Source organism: Budorcas taxicolor, chromosome 10 (assembly GCF_023091745.1).
Source record: "Budorcas taxicolor isolate Tak-1 chromosome 10, Takin1.1, whole genome shotgun sequence".
In the NCBI taxonomy this organism is placed as follows: Eukaryota; Metazoa; Chordata; class Mammalia; order Artiodactyla; family Bovidae; genus Budorcas; species Budorcas taxicolor.
In genome coordinates, this window is record NC_068919.1 from 24,020,499 (window position 1) to 24,021,939 (window position 1,441).

General features: G+C 46.4%; 1 gene segment (V, D, J or C); it reads right to left on the minus strand.

The window, feature by feature from the left end:
• Positions 1-483: 483 nt before the first annotated feature.
• LOC128054469 (T cell receptor alpha variable 18-like) lies at positions 484-1,071 on the minus strand. The segment is given in 2 exon segments: positions 484-893; positions 1,026-1,071. Coding segments are annotated over 2 exon segments (456 nt in total).
• Between the last annotated feature and the right edge of the window lie 370 nt (positions 1,072-1,441).

The following is a 1,441-nucleotide window of genomic DNA, read 5'->3' on the forward strand; positions in this document are numbered from 1 at the left end:
TTTCATCACAGGTTGTGACATATTTCAGCATATATCAACTGAATTGTCATTGAACATAGTTAACGTCAACATAGTTAACGTCACTTCCAGGAATTCTATGTCATCTGGAGAAATGTGACTGGGCTAAAAACAGGCATTTCTGGAGAAGGCCTTTTAGATTCCTCTTTTCACTATTCCTCCCAGATTCCTCTCTGTAGACCAATCCAAGAGTTGTGGACTTCTTGGCACTGAGCTTCAGAGCTGGAAGTACTTTGACGATGCCTCTGGCATAAAACAGGGGCTTCCCAGTGACTCAGTGGTAAAGAATCTGCTTGACAAACAGGAGACATGGGTACCATTCCTGGGTTGGGATAATTCCCAGGGAAAGAAATGGCAACCCAGTCCAGTCTTCTTGCCTGGGAAATCCCATGGACAGAAGAGCCCACTACAGTCACAGGGTCGCAAAAGAGTCGGACATGACTTAGCACATAAACAACAACACAGCTAGCATAAACACCTAAGACAGGAAGAGCCACCCCCTTGCAGGGCTGCCCACAGCCAGAGCCCCATCTGCACTCTGGGTTTGTGCTCGGCTCCCCCGCAGCCCTGTGTCACTGTGTCACTCAGAGCACAGTAGTACACAGCCGAGTCTGATGCTTGCACTGCCCGTTTCTGCAGGTGGAAGAAGCTGTCACTCTTAACAAGAGTGGCCTGAAAACCTTCACTCTTTGGCTTCGGGTCTGACATCGAGCCCTTCAGGAGGAGTTGAGGAGCTTTGTTGAGATGCTGGACATACCAGAAAAGATAGGGAGCCGAATCAGCAGTCTGGTAAGTGCAGTTCAGGGTCATGAGAGCCCCCTCTGAGACAGTCACTGGGCCTTCTGTCTGGTTCACTGAGTCACCATTGGTCCCTCCTACAAGAGAATCACTTTGTTATCGTAGAAATGTACTAGAGGAGAGTTTTCAGCCAGAGAAGAAATATAAAACTTACCTATAATCATAGGAAAATGAAAAATCATAAACTTTTAGGATAAAATGTTACTTACTGAATATTAAGATGATCAGAAGAACTGAGTGAGTGGCAGAATGCATGTTCGCAAAAGAAAACGATCCTTGTTCCCTGCAATACACCAGTCTAACAAATCTAGTCTCCATCTGGATGTTACAGAAGCTCCTCGCTCAGAAACTGAGAGCCCCTTTCTGTACTGCAGCAATATTCTGTCTTGTGGCTACGAAGCAGGCGAGTGAAACCAGCTCCTGAATACAATGAGGAACCGCATCTGAAGGGAGCCCCGCCCTCTGGTGGTGATCGTGAAAATTGCACCACAGTCGTGTCTGACCTATTTCTCCTAATAGCTTGTGGGGTACATATAGGAGAATGGGACAGCACCCTAAGGAGAGAGTCCTAAACATAAGCGTGCTTAGGGACTATTCTATTATTACCTCCATAATTTTTTGCATG